Here is a 15,683-nt window from a genome sequence, read left to right on the forward strand (position 1 = left end):
GCCCAGCCCAACCCATTCCGTGTCCCACGACAATATTCTGATTCTAACCTTTTAATTTCCTATTGCATCTACCGTTTTCAACTTTCGCAACATCGCCAAATTTCCCTCAAAAAAGCCTATACTAGAAGCAGACACCTGTCGTTCAAAAACTGAAAGAAGAAGAAGAAGATATATCTTTCACAAGAAGCCATCTCGAATAACCAAAAGCAAAAACGCCAGGGAATATATGCCGTTTCAGTTGCGTTGCATGGGCAATGAGCAACAACGCACCAGGAGAGGAGATATATATATTTACAAGTCCGAGTCAGATCAGATAATCTAGCGGAGAATAAGACGAGATAAAGGTTTGCGAGGTCCCGTTCTTTGCGACCCCAGATTCGATTCCGCAGGGATGGCCTGCAATCATCCACTGACGCGACGGATACCGTAAATTCTTGCACTCGTAAAAATCCCCATTCCTACGCCTTTACCGATTCCATTCCATGGCTTCCCGTGTGGTGTAAATAAAACGAGAGAGCGAGAGAGGAAAAAAAAAGGGTGAAGATGACAAGGAATTGCAAAGCAGAGCATATGTATGTAAGATCATGGAGACATTTCAGCTTCAAACTTTACTAATATATGCACATATTCATTCAGCTACCCAAATGGCCCCCAATCGCATCGCAATACGAACGCTACTTTCACCTTCCAGGATCACGAGTAGCCACCTGCTGGTTATTAGTCGTAGTACACATCCATCCATCACACACGATAAAAAAAAAACCAAAATTAGCCGCTAATAAATCGCAGGCGTTAACCCCGGATCATGCACCGTTAATCATCCATAGCCGGGAGAGTTGTTGAGGTTTCAGAAGGCGTGGAGGACGTCGGGCTGGGCCGCGGCGGAGGTGGAGAGCATGTGGACAACCTCGCGCATGGTGGGCCGGGCCGTGCTGGCCTCCTCCACGCACGCCATGGCCACCTTGTAGAGGTCCGCCAGCAGCGGCACCGGCTCCGGCGCCAGGCGCCGGTCCGCCACCGCCAGGGCGGGCTCCGCAGCGGTGGCGTCCGGGAGCTCCGCGGTCACCTTGCGCACCCAGTGCACGATGTCCACGCCGTCGCCGAAGCTGCCCACGGGGCGGCGACCCGCGATGAGCTCCAGCAGCACCACGCCGAAGCTGTACACGTCGCTCTTCTCGTCCACGCGCAGGGTGTACGCGTACTCTGCATGCGAGTCGGATCACATCACAAGGCTTGTAAACGTCACTTGAAGTGATTACAGTTTTCTTCTGAATACATGAATTGCTGCTAAGAGTTTACTGTGTCTAAGATCACAAATCCTTGCCCCATGCATACACATGCACATCAAAGTAAATGACTCCAGCCAAAAAAAAAGCAGCAATTTAAATTTTGAATTTGATTGAACTTATTTAAGTTTAGTAACCAAGTTTATAGAAAATATTATTAAATATTATAACTCAAAGTAGATAGATTCTAAAGTACATTTTTTAATTAGTCTAATAACAATGTTAATATTTTGATAGATTTAGTAAGATTTAAAAATGTTAAGACTCTTTTGCATTTTTTTAGACGGACAGAGCACTGAAGAGTGAAGCCGACATATTTATGAGGCACCTGACAAGTCAAACATGTGGGCAGATCTGCTCCAGGCAAGGTGCCATGGACATGGAAGGGAAGCTTTTTAACCCCTGTCGGATCAAGCTAGCTGCATGAAAAGGCCCACAAGGATACACACAAACAAACCAAGGCAGGTCTTTTGTCCCCCCCATCGAGCTCCACAAGATAACAACAAGATCTGCTTCTAGGACATGCCAAATCCAAGCTCTACTACAATCCAAGGAACAGAGCTAGAGCAAGACACTAACCACATTGATTAGCCACTGTCTCCATCTAAGGATACACACAAACAAACCAAGGCAGGTCTTTTGTCCCCCCCATCGAGCTCCACAAGATAACAACAAGATCTGCTTCTAGGACATGCCAAATCCAAGCTCTACTACAATCCAAGGAACAGAGCTAGAGCAAGACACTAACCACATTGATTAGCCACTGTCTCCATCTAAGGATACACACAAACAAACCAAGGCAGGTCTTTTGTCCCCCCCATCGAGCTCCACAAGATAACAACAAGATCTGCTTCTAGGACATGCCAAATCCAAGCTCTACTACAATCCAAGGAACAGAGCTAGAGCAAGACACTAACCACATTGATTAGCCACTGTCTCCATCTATCTCCAGTGTTACTACTACACTAGTACAGCCATGCATTGCAACAGTGAGTTTGATTGAACGCGTGGTTTGCAGTGAGTTTTGTTACCTGGGGCGATGTAGCCGTAGGAGCCGGCGATGGCGGACATGCACTCGGACGTGGCGCCGCCGCCCGCGCCGCCGAGGAACTTGGCGAGGCCGAAGTCAGCGACGTGCGCCTCGAAGGCGGAATCGAGCAGGATATTGTTGGACTTGACGTCGCGGTGGATGATCCTGGGCGCGCAGTCGTGGTGCAGGTAGCAGAGGCCGCGCGCCGCCTCGACTGCGACGCGCGCCCTGGCCTCCCACCCGAGGTGGCCGCCCTTGCCGCCGTGCAGCATCTCGCCGAGGGAGCCGTTGGGCATGTACTCGTACAGCAGCAGGTTGGTCTCCCGGTTGGAGACGAACCCGAGCAGGCGCACGATGTTGCGGTGCCGGATGCGGCCCAGCGTGGTGACCTCCGCCGTGAACCCGCGGTCGTGGTCGCCGCACCCTCGCCCCACGAGCCGCTTGATCGCCAGCTCGGCGCCGCCGCGGGTCACGCCGTGGTACACGATCCCCGCGCCGCCCTTGCCGATGATGTTGTCCTCTTTCAGGCTCTCCACCACGTCGTCCGCCGAGAAGTCCAGCTTCTGGAACGCCGTCATCTTCCAGGCGCCCGAACGCCGCCGCGCCGCCTCGCGCCACGCCTCGCGTGCCTTCCGCGCGCCCAGGATGGCCAGGACCAGGAGGATGAGGAGGACGAAAAGCCACACCAGCAACTTTTTCGTGTTCCACCGACGCAGCGAGAACGGCGAACGCGCGCCGCCGGCCGATGGCGAGCACGGGCCGCTGGCGAAGGGCGCGCCGCACAGCCCCGGGTTGCCGACGAACGAGCTCTCGTTGAACACCAGGAACTGGCCCTGCATCGGCACGGGGCCCCACAGCTGGTTGTAGGACACGTCCAGCGTCGTGAGGCTCGTCATGTTGGACATCGCCGGCGGCAGTTCGCCGGATAACCTGTTCCTCGACACGTTGAGCGTGCACAGGATCTTGAGCGACGTCACGGTGTCCGGTATCTCGCCGGTGAGGCCGTTCCGGCTGAGGTCGATGGCGCCGAGGGAGCCGCAGCCCATGAGCTCCCTCGGGATGCCGCCCGTGAGCGCGTTGCCGCTGGCGTTGAGCCTGGTGAGGTTCCGCAGCCTGCCGATCTCCGGCGGTAGGGGCCCCAAGAAGTTGTTCGACTCCAGGGACAGCGTCTGCAGCGCGAGGAGGTTGCCGATGGCGGCGGGGATGCGGCCGCCAATCCCATTGTTCCCCAGCATGAGCATGCCGATCTTGTCGCCGGCAATCACGTCAGGCAGCTCGCCGGTGAGCATGTTGTCGGTTAGCTCGAGCATGTTCGCTTGGGGAAGGTCGAAGAGCCCGGGCGGGACAGGGCCGGTCAGCAAGTTCTTGCCGAGGCGGACGTGCGTGAGCGTCTTGCAGTCGCCGAGCGAGTCCGGAATGCTGCCGAAGAAGGCGTTGTCCATGAGCACGAGCAGCTGCAGGTTCCGTCCGGCGCAGAGGTCCGGAGGTATGGTTCCCGTGAGGTGGTTCCCGGTGACGTCCAGAGTCTTGAGTCGTCCGTTCCTGCCGAGCGCGGGCGGGAGGCTGCCGGTGAGGTTGTTGTCCCACACCTGCAGCACCTCGAGGAACGGGAACTCGCCGACGAAGTCCGGTATCTCGCCGCGGAGGTGGTTACGGAAGAGGTTGAGCAGCGTGAGGTTAGTGAGGCCGGCGAAGCTGGCGGGTATCTCGCCGCTCAGGTCGTTGATGGAGAGGTCGAGCGACTGGAGGCTGTTGAGCGCGCCGAGCTCCGGCGGTATCACCCCCGTGAGCTGGTTCATGGCGAGGAAGAGCGTGTCGAGGCGGGACAGGCGCGCGAGCTCCGGCGGGATGGGCCCTGTGAGCGTGCAGCTGCTCATGTCGAGGCGGACGAGTGACTGGAGCGCGCCGAACTCCGGTGGCACCCCGGCGCTGTACTGGTTGTAGTAGCCGACGTACATCTCCCGGAGGCGGGTGAGGCGGGACAGCGACGGCGGGACCCGGCCCGACAGCGCGTTCCCGTTGAGCCCCAGGTACTCGAGCGCGGCGAGGTCGCCGAAGGTGTCCGGGATGGAGCCGTTGAAGTAGTTCCCGCCGAGGTGGAGGTAGCGGAGGGTGCGCGCGTGCGGCGCGCCCAGCGGCGGGAGCGGGCCGGACAGGTTGTTGTTGTAGACGTCGACGAGCTCAAGCGCCGGGAAGTACGGTATGGAGGTCGAGGCGGAGGGCGGAGACGGGAAGGGGCCGCTGAGGTTGTTGTTGGAGAGGTTGAGGTGGCGGAGCGCGGGCATGGACGCGAGCGCCGGCGGGACGCGGCCGTGGAGGGAGCAGGCGGCGATGGTGAGGCTGGTGAGCGCGTCGAGCAGCGCGACCTCGGGCGGGAGCGCGCCGCTGTGGAGCGGCACGGCCGTGAGGTTGATCGCGACGACGCGCGACGTGGCGGCGTCGCAGGTCACGCCCGTGAAGGCGCAGTGTGCCGGCGGGGTCGCGGCCGGGTCCCAGTCGGACAGCGCGGCGGCGGCGGAGGTGGAGTTGGTGGAGGTGGACGGGACGAGGGACGCCTTCAGCCTCGACAGCGTGTACGCGTCCCGCTCCGGCGTGGCGGAGGCGGGGGCGGCGGTGAGGAGGAGGAGGAAGCAGAGGAGGATGGGAAGAGGCATTGTGGCTGTGGCTGCTGTGGACGGGCGCGGAGTGGTGGCGAGGGGGACGTGGTGGTGGTGGATGGAATAAAAGGGAGCGGAGGGAGGGGACGGTGGTGGTGGTGGTGGAGGGAATGAGCATATGGAATGGAATCCGCGGCGGCGGGGACGGGGCGGGCGAGCTGATGATAGGCAGGTCAAAGGAAAAGCAGCAGGGCGGGAGGAGAGGGAGAGGAGGAGGGGTGGTGCTGGATGATGGCTCGGCCTCGGCGCACGGCAGGCTGACGGCGTGCTGTGTCAGATAGGCGTAGGCGCAGCAGAGGGAGAGAGAAGGAGACGGCGTTGTGTAGTGTTGTGGGATGCGACGGGACGGGACGGGGTCGGAGGGGACATGACGGGCGCCATCAATTTGCTCTCAGCTTGCTTGCAGACTTGCAGTGGTTCCAGGGCCAGAGACGCGGGCGACTAGCCGAGCTAGTCGCTTCCTTTGTTCCCTGCACCATTAAACCCTCCAGCACAGGCACAGCCATTGGCGCCATTTTTGGAGGCGACTTTGCTCAATTTCTCCCCGTCTTTCTCCCCTACATAGCCCGTAGGGCTCCTCCAGAGAACACATGTCCACGTCCCTCCTAATTTTTCCGTCCGTCTGATCTTCGATTCTACGGCCCGGATTGCATGGACCAGCTTTCGCCGATAGTGGCTTCTCCTGCGCTTAACCAGCTTCTCCACTGCGACGGCCGAGGCGACGGCGCCCCCCGGGCGGTGCGCGGACCTCCGCGGCGGCGCACGGCCGCGACCTGCACCCCGCTGGCCTCATCTCCCTCTTCCCATCAGTCTCTCCCTCTCCCTCTCCATCACGACACGGACAGGGCAACGACGGCTGGCACAGGCGGGCGCGGCGGCTACGGGCGCCCTCCTCCTCCTCCTTTCCCCCTCGCGACCGGGCCCCGGCGGTGGCCGCCGGCGTCGCTTGCCCCCGGCGCTGCCTCCTCCCTCTGCTCCGTGTGTGTTCATGTGCTGCAGGTGCTACAGGAAACCCTAGCAGCCTGTGCTAGGGGTCGCGCGGCCCAGCTTCGATCCAACCCCCGGCGACGGTGCCCTTCTCCAGTGTGGACACGCTCGCCAACGACAGCAGCAGCGACTGGCAGGTTGTTGTCCCTCCGGCGACTGCGTGGGCGACGAGGTAACCTCCCATCTCCTCCCTCTCTCTTGACGTTCTTTTACTGGATGTTTTGGTTGCGGGAGCCCCAAATTGTTGGTCCAGTTACCAAATTTTTGTGAGATTTTTCCTACATTCCTGGTACAAGTGATGCAAATCTGTTTCAAGAAGGCCACCTCCCTTCAATCACTCACAATGTTCCCCAAGTGCCGCATTGGTGAATACCCAGGCCTGTACAAACCATTTTAATTTATGTTCCTCAGTATTAGATTTTCACTTTTCAGACTAATGTTTTAAACAAGTTAAGAAATTTTGGATAGGTCAATGCTTACTACAGCAGCTGACATGGTTTTCGTCCTTTCAAATTTGTGCCTGAATGTTCTCCTGTAGACATGTATGTAGTTTTTTGTGTGAATTTGTTCCAGTTTGAGAGGCGAGTGCTCTTTGTTGAGGTTCCAGATAAGACCTAATTTCTTCGAGCTAATTCTAAAAAAAGGTTTTATTTTGTAAGGCAACCATGCTGCAGCCTCACATTTACCTTCGTCCCATATTGACCAGCATAGATGTTATACTTAAACATTTGCTACGGCAATACATGTTTTAAAATCATTTTACCTATTTGATTTTAGCATCCATCTTTACTTCTGTGAGCGAAGTAATTCACTATAACATTGCTGGAAAATGTTGGGTTGCTTCTTATATGTGCACTCTATACTCATAACAAGCCGATCTTCCTTTTCCCTCTTGTATAAACTGAATCCCCACTAATGGATTTACCATAGTCGCAAGCCAGCTCAAAATGTGTGCTTCAAATTTGTAAGAATAATAAGCCAAACAGTGACAAATTGAGAAGTCAACTCGTCTTGAGTGATGAGCATTTCACCATGCTTGGGCAGATGCTCAGAATGGAGTTCCAGTACAGTTTTGAAGTGCACAAAGTTTCCTCACAAAGTGAACATTCATAATTTTGGAGTCAGGCTAACAAATCTTTTTGCAGGATTGCCATGCTCTTTTTACTGGAGAGGATGATACTTGGGAAGATTGCCTTCTCGGTGTGAGAGGACTAAAACCAAATAATTACGAGGCAGTGTGCTCTTGTCATATTATTTTTACTCAAATGAACCTCCATTTTAAATGTATCTCTCTTGCTTACTATACCTTGTTTGTGATTTGGTTTCTTGTTTCATATGATGGCCGTAGCCCACTGGCGATCCTCTCGCATGGTCTACCGTGGACGTCAGTACTGATCATGCCAAACCCTCTTCCTCCCTGCACTGTAACAGAACACTCCCTCTATTTCGTGCAAGTGACGGCTGATGGAGTTGGCCCAGGATTGCCTCCATGTGCATCATCCATTGTTGCTTGCAGAGCCGCATCAGTATATGATGTTCTTCCACATTGTTAATGCTTCTGTTTTTGTACTGTAGCTGTTGCTTGTGTTCTTGTATTATTTACTTACACATTGCTTAATTAGAGATGAAAATTTACTATGTCACAATAAGATTCCTATGTGCAGGTTACTGAAATAGCTCATTGTAGACAAAACCAAGATGGCCCGCAGTCTTTCTTAACACAGATACTAGATGTTTACAATATTTTCTTAATGCCTATGCTATCCAATTTCCAGTTAAATTGATAACTACTAGCTATTCCATAGTTTTTTTATTTAGATTATACTGACAGTTAATTAGAATATTATATTCTGTACAACAACAACAACAACAACAAAGCCTTTAAGTCCCAAACAAGTTGGGGTAGGCTAGAGTTGGGCCACAGTCTTACCATTTCTATTCCATAGTTTTTTTATCTAGATTATACTGACAGTTAATTAGAATATTTTATTCTGTAAAGCCAAAAAAAACAATGTGCATAAAATTTAGATATATTTGGGCCACAGTCTTTCCATTTCTACTGCTGCAGGTTGTTGCTGTCTTCTTTCTACTGTTTTTTTATACCTGGTGCTTTTTGTGCTGCTGCTCTCCTAGGCTGGGAAAATACTATTGTTCAAATCTGCGGTCCCTCTCATTGAGCGCTACTTGCCATCTGAAGCTTGGTTGTTTTTCCACATTTGAATTATCGATTATTTGGCTTCCAAAGTGCCTGTTCTGTTGGTTTTCTCATGCAGACTTTAGGAAAACATATTGGCAGCATCTAACTAGCAAAGGCAAAGGGTTTTGAATATAGCAGTTATTTTGAGAAAACTGGCTCAGTGATTGGTTTCTGATACTTTAATATTACTGACTGAACCTGGTTCTGAAGCTTTTCCAGCTAACAAAACAATGTATATGGGACAGGTTCATAAACCATTTTGAATATGCACCAATACTGGACCTCCTCTAAAGAAAAGAAGATTGTGTGGGTGCATCGACAATTCACATATTATTTAACCATCTACAAAGGAACCTTTTTATAGCACCAGAAGCCTCATGAAGTTATTCTGATAGTTTTAGACCTCCAGTAGTATTTCCTTTGCATGATCACATCAATTGTTCATATCATAGTTTGAACATTGGAGGACCAATGGTCATGGGTTCACTTTTTATTACTGTTGTGTATGCAGTAATGGATAAGTACCTCAGGAACCTTAGTTAGCGAAGTTGTCTGAAAGGGCCACCAAGTTTGACAAACTCAGATAGGTTTCAATCATCAATGATGGACTTGGTGCTAATAGAAATTGAAGCACATCTTCATGCGCACCTCTGTCTGTGGTAATTACTGTTTTTGCTTCTCATGAAACTATTGGTTTAATTTGATAGTTGATACGTAGTTCAACTAATGATAGTGGAGTCAACTGTTTGTTGTTTTGTTTAGATAATAGGCATAACACTGTGCAGCTTCGACCACTATGATAGCTGAGAAAATTCATTACAAAGTCTGAAAAGTGTTGTATGACACAGGGAAAAAAACTCGGAACACTACCTTACATGATGCAAATCAAAAGAATGAAAATATCTATCTTCCCTGATTCTACAGTCTATTTTACAGCCTAATATAGTTTCTAGGATTATGTAATGCCAGTGTCTCCATAACTACATTTTTTAGCTGCTTAAAATTACCAAAGCTTGATATGATTATTTCTCCAATGCTAACATAAGAATAGTTCCAGTTTTGTGCAGAAACTCAAAAGAAGCTATGTGAAAGTTAGAAGGATCCAGCTGTTGTCGCAAAATTTCCATCTCAGAGGTACTTCCTTTCATGGTCATAAACTCATAACTTAAAAATGTAAATGAATTCCTTAATTTCCTATTGTACATGTACAAATACTTAATAATGCTATTTCTTTGTTCTCTGAGAACAGAGAATCAGGCAGGTTCAGAATTCACATCCACACCGATGGACCAAAGTAGCTCTCATTTGTATCCATTGATTTTTGTTTTATGATTATTACAGTACACATAGGTGGTACATGTTAAATTAACATTTTTAGTTGACTCCTTCTAAATGAAGTTTTGCAATATTGAATTCCAGCCTACTTTCAGAGTACAGGTTAGACCTCAATAGCATTGAATGAATTATATTAGGAAGAATTTTTTTTACAACAGTGTAGTTTCCAATTGTCTCAATCACTGTCCCTGTGCATTTCAGCATCTATATTGTTAATGGCTCCACAATCACCTAAATCCTTAGGTTGCACCCTAACCAAAAGAAAAATGGTCGCATATTGGTCAATGAATTCAGCCACTCACTATTTGTGCTTCTCATGAATTTTCGCTTTCTCGTCAGAGATCGATTCCTATCTTCAGTAGGATACCTTTTCCACAAATAGAGGCACTAAACCTACGAATACTATGTTGATGATTAATTCCTATCTTCAATCTGTATTAAGAGCTAATCCCTCTAGATTAATACAACTCCGTTTATCCATTACCTGCTTGATCACTGTGGCTCTTAATCAACAGGTGTTGTTTAGCAAATATTTAAGCTAACATATTATTTTTGTACCCAGTTCCTGCTAATCAACCCACTCATCCAGATATAGGCAACAACAAAATTGCACTACTCGGCCTCTGACACCTATGGAATCACAAGGATCATGGAACCAGGTGAGACAGCTACATTAAAGTCCGCAGGCCATCATACTGCTTTTTAGCAAATATGAGTTCGTTAATTTTTACCTATGTTTTCCTGTTTTTCTCTCTCGTTTTGTTACCCTTCTTTTAAACTTTGCCTATTAATTTTGCCTCTCACTCACAGTCCACTCAGGGCCTGTTTGGTTTACAGGATTTTCAAAGGAATTCTAAAGGAATCGTAATCCTATAGTTTAAAACACTGTAGCGACGTTTGGAACGGAGGATTCGTGAATTCCTTTCCAGAGGAAAGGCTCCTGCAGACGCTCATTTCAGAGGAAAAAAAGAATCCACTCAAATCTCTGGTTTTGATTTCCTTTGAGCTGCGCAGTGTTACTTCCTACGTTTTTCCTGTATTATGGATTCCTGCGTTCCAAACACCCCTTCTAATTATTTCCCGCGTTTTTCCTTTCATCTGTTTTACCACTACACACCCACCCCATTCCTACGTTTTTTTCTATTCCTGTGTTTTTTATTCCTACGTTCCAAACAGGCCCTCAATTAATAGCACAGCCACCAGCCCATCCACAACAGCAGCAGGTGAGATCCGGCAAAACTCTATACTCCTACTCCCTCCCACTGCTTGCCAATCCATTGAATGGCAGCTCAATTTTTGGACCATTGATCCTTTCAGTCTCAGGAATCACGAAAACAAAAACAAAGTGACATATCCATGCAAACAATTAGTAATGCTTAGTGTTGACATGTGACAGTGCCATTTAAACCAACGAAAGTAGCTAGCAGTATGCCAGTGCTGATTCACAGCTTTATAAACTGTTGTTAATATAGTCAGGATTCCTTTTACACAAAAAAGGGTACTAAATGTAAGAATAGTACACTGATGAATGATTCCGTTCTTAATTCTATGGTCACAACTAGGTCCTGTATATTGACATGATTTTTTTTTATACATCACCTTACCTGTGGCTGAAATTAATCCTTAACTTCAATTGAAAAATATACAGGCCACAACCGACAGGATGCCTAATTACCATTACCCAAACCTGACAATAATCAACGAGACAGACCTCCACAGCAAGAACTCAAATGTCTTTGACAATGCAGTGATAGTAAGTCTTCCACTGTCAGCCACCGATGCAATCGGCCATCAAAGTACCAGAGATGCAATCCAGCAGCAATTCCAACTGGGCATGCAGGTAGAAGACGTATCAAAGTTATGCTTCCTGCATTGTACTTAATCTATCAAGACTATCATGCTTGCCACCATTACATGCTATTGTCACCACCATGAAGCAATCTGGAATCGTTTACTCTCGCGCGCAAGGACGCGCGTCATCCACTAGTGATACTACAAGCGTGGAAAAAAAATTTCCCTATGTTTTGTCCGTGAAATGATCCGATTTCTTATACCCTCACTTCGTCCACAGAAGAATACAATTTTCGTTTTTCAAGAAATCAAACGGTTTGTACTTTGACTAAAGTTATATAAAAAAGTACTAATATTCATAATACAAAACTAGTATCATTAGATTAGTTATAAAATATATTTTCATAATAAATTTATTTGGAGACGTAAATGCCAATAATATTTACTATAAACTTAGCCAAACTTAATCAAACTTGACCAGCACGGGTCCCATATTTGCAAAAAAAAATTTTGACGGATGAAGTAGTAACTCCTACTACACTCGAAGAAAGTCCTAAAACTAGATGCAGGAGCAGGAACAGGAACAGGTTGAGGTCACACCATAATGTCTGGGCGTCTGGCTGTGCCAAAGTAGGATGTGAGAATTCCCAGAATTGGCAGCAAATTTCCATTCTTTTCTTTTCCAGAAAGGATCAGATCATCAGAAGGAAATTTCCGATGGACATCTCTTTCTCTTGTGTCGCGTGTGACGACTAGACTAGAAGAGAAAAAAAATGGCTGGTGCCTCGTGACTGGTCCCACTTCCTGACAGTCCTCTACCCTGCTCGGCCTCTCTCAAACGTGACTGGCTGCATATCTGCATGCATGTACTGTTGCAGTAGTATCACTAGTGCCACGGTACTGTACACTGGTACGAGTCTCCACATGTGGTGATGCATCTAGCCGAGCCCACCTCACAGCCACAGATTTTTGGATCGTAGGAAAACAACATAGTACAAATATAGGGAACTTTTCTTCAAGTTTGAGTTTCTGTAACTTCCTTTGGTTCTCAGGAATTGTGTGAAGCAAAACAAAAACATAGGGAACTTTTCTTCACGTTTGATCTCACACTCAAATCTCATGTCCTACAGATTTCTGTATTTTTCATTCCTCCATTTTGTATATATGCATTCCTATTCTATTCCTAATATCAATATATCATGCATGTATTTCTAAAATCTTACCGTACACTCCAAAGGGCCTTAGATTTTATACTGGAGCTCAAACACGAGGACAGTGCTAGTGTGCCACCCGTGCTGGATCATGCTGCTGAATAAGAACATGGGAAAGGGAGGACGAGGTAGCAGGATCAATCAAGGGCGCGACTGCTGCATATCTGCATGCATGTACTCCGTAAGTCCCAAAAAGAATACAATTATGGGAATCGTGCATCAAATTTATAGTAATTAGTCTCAACCAAGATTTATTTATGAAAATATATTCTGTCGTTGCTCCGTTGATATCCGTTCGTACTGGAGGTCTGGAGCAGCACTACACTACCACTGCCAGTCTGCCTGGTGCTGCACCTGTGCTGATGATGCATCTAGCACACACCTCACGGTCACAGATTTGATTTGGATTTCAACGTTCACATTCAGGCCTTTTGGATCGTAGGGGGGGAAAATCCACTCAAACCTCACGACCTTTGCTTTATAATTTTCCTGTATCTCCGTAAATTGCTGTATTTTTCATTCCTTTATAGTATGCATTTCTATTCTACTGTATTCCTGTATTTCTGAAACTGCTGCTTAGCAAGAACAAGGGAAGGGAAGACGTAGCAGGATGCTCTCGATCAGTTGCTGCCATTCTGGCGAGCACATGGGCGTCTGCACAGTTTGACGAAGCAGGGGATGGCGCTGCCTGCTGCCTGCTTAGACTTTTTTCTTTCTCCTTCCTGGCTCCCCCCCCCCCCCCCCCCCCCCCCCCCCCCCCCTCCTCCATGTCCACTCTCCAACAGATCTGCCTTGGTAGCCGTGCCCTGCCTGCCTCTGCCCAGGATAGAACGATGAAAGGTCTTCTTCTTTTCCCATCCATCCACTCCTACCAGAGTACCAGGCACCAGCAGCGCCGCTGCAGCAGCAGGAACTGCCCCGGCGCAGCCGCACAGTGCACGGCCCCGGGCAGGCGGCCACCGCCAGTCCGCCACCTCCATGCACGCAGCATGCATGTGTGCTACGGCCGGCTACTACGGCAGGGTGCAGGGACAGGGAGTGGGTCTCCTGCCTCCTGCCATAGACGTACGTAGGCTGAAATGTTTCATCGTTTGATTGTTTGGCGCATATTCTTGGGTTCCATGTAAGGACTGTTTACTTTTCTTATAATCTGTCTTTTTCAACTTGTTTTTTTAGTCAGAACCATGTTTTTCTCTAAAAAAACAACCGGAACAATATTTTGGTTTATTTTTTCAGCGAAGCGAACGGGCCTAAGAATCCTAAACGATTCTCGTATCCAAACGGCCTCTTATTCTGCATTTCTTAAAGATACCACACACTACTATACTATTTCCTACTTCATAAAAGGATACAACTACGAGATTTGTATAATTCAAACTATCTTAATTTTGATCAAGTTTACGATGAATAGTATTAACAGTTATGTCTCCAACTTGGTTTACTTCGAAAATATACTTCATAATTAATTAAAGAGTACTTAATTTGCATCATTAATCATAAATGTTAGTACTTTCACTCTTACGGGTTGAAAATACATTCCAATCTCCATTCGTGCCTAGTACCAACTAGCAAATAGGGAGCAATATCGGATTTGTCTAGTAGTGGAGGAATGCGAGCCAGGCCGGACAATGCTATATAGCCTACCAAATTTCAGGCAGAGAGTAATGGGAATTAGAAACTACTACAAGAATCCACACCCGTGCCGTGCGTGTCACTGTCACCTGCATATTAGCAGTTGAACGTTCAAAAGAGAGGCAGCTTGTTACTACTACTACTACTACTACTACTACAATGCGCGCACTCGTCCATGGATCGAATCGATCTCACTCACTCACTCACTCACTCACAGTCAGGTTAGGTTTAATCACGACATGCAAGCAAGCAAATAATATACATACATATAGCTGAAGCAGCAAAGCATTTTGCATCTCGAAAAGAAAATACTACTGCTACTGCCCTAGAATCTAGATACCGCATTAGGACGAATATTAACCTGAAAGAACATTCGTCTCCCACTTCCTCCTGCCCTCCATTACAGTTCCCCTTTAATTAATAGGAGTATACTACTAACAAATAATGATCCTCTTTGAGCATGATGATCCGCGGGCGATGGACAGAAAGGCTACCTGCTCATTGCCATCCATGTGCCGCTACGACTAACCTGAATGCATGGCATGGCTGCAGCTACTTTGTTTGTCTGTTTGTTGCAGCAAAGCCTGGGCACCTTTTGTTGCTCTCAAGTCTCTTTGCTTTGGCCTTTGGCACAAGTCAAGCACTAAACAATGGCAGTTCTGGTGGGGGATATAAAAGAAGAATCGAATCGCATTAGTGACAAATGTAGCTTTGGATGGAGCTTCGTTGTTGTTTAAACAAATGGAAGAAAAGCGTCGTCCATCCATTGCGAATTTGCAAAGCTGCAGGCACACTTTCAGTGCTAGCTGCGTGGAGGAAGGGGAAATTGGCCGACCGGTTGATTTATTGGAGCTGCCCGTGGGAGAGACGAGAATAGATGCAGGTGCTAGCTCCTTCCCAAAATGATGTCTCTTGCTGCTCTGCTGGCAAACACTTTCACTTTGTTAGGCCTCTGCATCTGCACTTGTGCTGATGATACGTTCCACTACTCAAAACCTGAAACGAATTTACCATGGAGTGCGTTTGTGCAGTGGTGCCGCGAACATGTTCCAAAGCAAGCGGAGCGGAGGACCGAATCATGGCCTGCTGGGTGGATGCTAGCCCACAGGCCACAACACCACCATTCCATGCTTATGCTTATCCACCGGCCGGCCGGCCGGGCGTCCACTCCTTGCCTGCTTACTGCACGGCTGCACTGCACCTCCATCCGGCCGTCTAGCGTAGATACATCATCAAACGACCATGACCATGAGCAAAACACACATGGCAATTAACCAATAACCATATAGCAGATCTATTAAAGTCACCACAAAATTACATAAGTAAAATGACCATGTACGTATCGTGACCTCAGTTTTCTTCCGCTCGGTAATTGCCATGAAGCTCTACGTGGAAGCCCAATAACTGAAGCCCAAAATAAATACTTTTGTAATGAATCCAGCCGAAAAAACATATATCCTTTCCCTCTCTAATGGACGGCCCAACAAGGCTTGGCCCAACTTAACTTCAACCAGCCATCACTCCATCAGGAACAGTCGCACGTTTCACACCCGAGCA

The 15,683-nt window shown here is 48.3% G+C and overlaps 1 protein-coding gene across 1 annotated transcript; it reads right to left on the reverse strand.

Annotated features, from left to right (window-relative positions):
* Positions 1 to 551: 551 nt before the first annotated feature.
* LOC136522062 (leucine-rich repeat receptor-like kinase protein THICK TASSEL DWARF1) lies at positions 552 to 5,101 on the reverse strand. The gene is made up of 2 exons (XM_066515852.1): positions 2,318 to 5,101; positions 552 to 1,203 (listed from the first exon to the last, which is right to left on the reverse strand). Exons 1-2 carry the CDS (start codon positions 4,968 to 4,970, stop codon positions 848 to 850), a joined length of 3,009 nt encoding a protein of 1,002 aa, XP_066371949.1. The 5' UTR covers positions 4,971 to 5,101; the 3' UTR covers positions 552 to 847.
* Between the last annotated feature and the right edge of the window lie 10,582 nt (positions 5,102 to 15,683).

The sequence above is a fragment of the Miscanthus floridulus genome, chromosome 18 (genome assembly GCF_019320115.1).
Source record: "Miscanthus floridulus cultivar M001 chromosome 18, ASM1932011v1, whole genome shotgun sequence".
Classification (NCBI taxonomy): domain Eukaryota; kingdom Viridiplantae; phylum Streptophyta; class Magnoliopsida; order Poales; family Poaceae; genus Miscanthus; species Miscanthus floridulus.